Source organism: Ostrea edulis, chromosome 5 (genome assembly GCF_947568905.1).
Source record: "Ostrea edulis chromosome 5, xbOstEdul1.1, whole genome shotgun sequence".
Taxonomy (NCBI): Eukaryota; Metazoa; Mollusca; class Bivalvia; order Ostreida; family Ostreidae; genus Ostrea; species Ostrea edulis.
Genome location: NC_079168.1, coordinates 48,216,827 through 48,217,932, shown reverse-complemented (window position 1 = coordinate 48,217,932; position 1,106 = coordinate 48,216,827). Strand labels below are relative to the sequence as shown.

General features: G+C 38.6%; 1 protein-coding gene across 2 annotated transcripts in view; it reads right to left on the bottom strand.

Annotated features, from left to right (window-relative positions):
• The window catches only part of LOC125652866 (uncharacterized), a 9,338-nt gene extending 8,651 nt beyond the window's left edge, over window positions 1-687 (bottom strand). The window contains exon 1 of one of the 2 annotated variants that reach the window (XM_048882308.2): window positions 582-687. In XM_048882308.2, the coding sequence (XP_048738265.1) occupies window positions 582-619 (38 nt within the window). In that variant the 5' untranslated portion in view covers window positions 620-687. The remainder of the gene's footprint in view (window positions 1-581) is intronic. The other variant, XM_048882309.2, reaches the window with a different exon arrangement.
• Window positions 688-1,106: the final 419 nt, after the last annotated feature.

Sequence of the window (1,106 nt, the reverse complement as noted above, 5' to 3'; positions counted from 1 at the left end):
CATTTTAAGTGTTAAACCAACTCTCACATTCTGGTCTACTGACTGCAGTCAACAATTTATGAACTGCTGACCGGGCAATAGTCTGCCCTATTACTATATATGTATATGGAAAAGAAATTCTAAACCTCTCAAGTAGGGTATACAGCCAATATGCACCTGAACTTGTCCTAACGGTAGCACTGTCAACATATCATCAAAATAAAAGTACAACAGACCTTTGTTGACTCATACTAATACTATTACTGAAAACATCAACAATTTAATCTGGTGTAAATATTATATTATTTCTCTAGGATAGAAAAGGTCTGCACGTCTGGAAAAACTCAACAATTAGGCCTAATCGCTGACAAAGTTTCATAAAATTACATTACTTTAAGTTTTGATCATGTGTAGTAACCGTATTCAGTTCAATATAGGCCCCTGAGTGATTATCACACACAATGTTTGTCTGAGGAAATTCGAACAAAAAATGTTTACTTTACAAAATAGAATAGATAATGAAATCAAAAAACTTTAGTTAATCGGAACATTAACATCAGTAAGTTTAGTTTTTTTTTTTCAATTTCATTATAATCTAATACCTCAAAAAACGTTTGACAGATTTGTGAAACAGCTTCATTTCTAGGCGTTCTTGCTCGCATCTCTGTCTGTAAACATTGTAGATTGGCGCCAAAATTTAAAAGTGCCAAACTCAAAGAGATCGGCACTAATTTATATTATATGTAACGAGATCCCTATCATATGTAAGTTATATGTAAGATAAACTAAGGGAGACATTTCAGCTGTTTTAGGTAGAAATGGTGAGGTCGAAGTCATCGCAGGCTTATGTCTGTGTGGGTACTGACATGACCTCGACCGCGCAGTCGTCAGCGAACAAAAAGTCACGGACTGTCTTCATGCACCTTTGTCTTGGCCTACAGTCTCCGGAGGTTGAACAGGGCTGCGTTCAAGATCGTAGCGGCTAGCCTAGCTGCTGGGCTAGATATCTAGGTCAGCGGCGTAGCTTGAGGAAGATAGATATAGAAGCAGAAAAGGCAGGGGATTTGGGGGCCGCTCTCAGGCTCCCAATGGGTCCAGGGCAAAGCTGGTGCATTTTAGACAGTCTC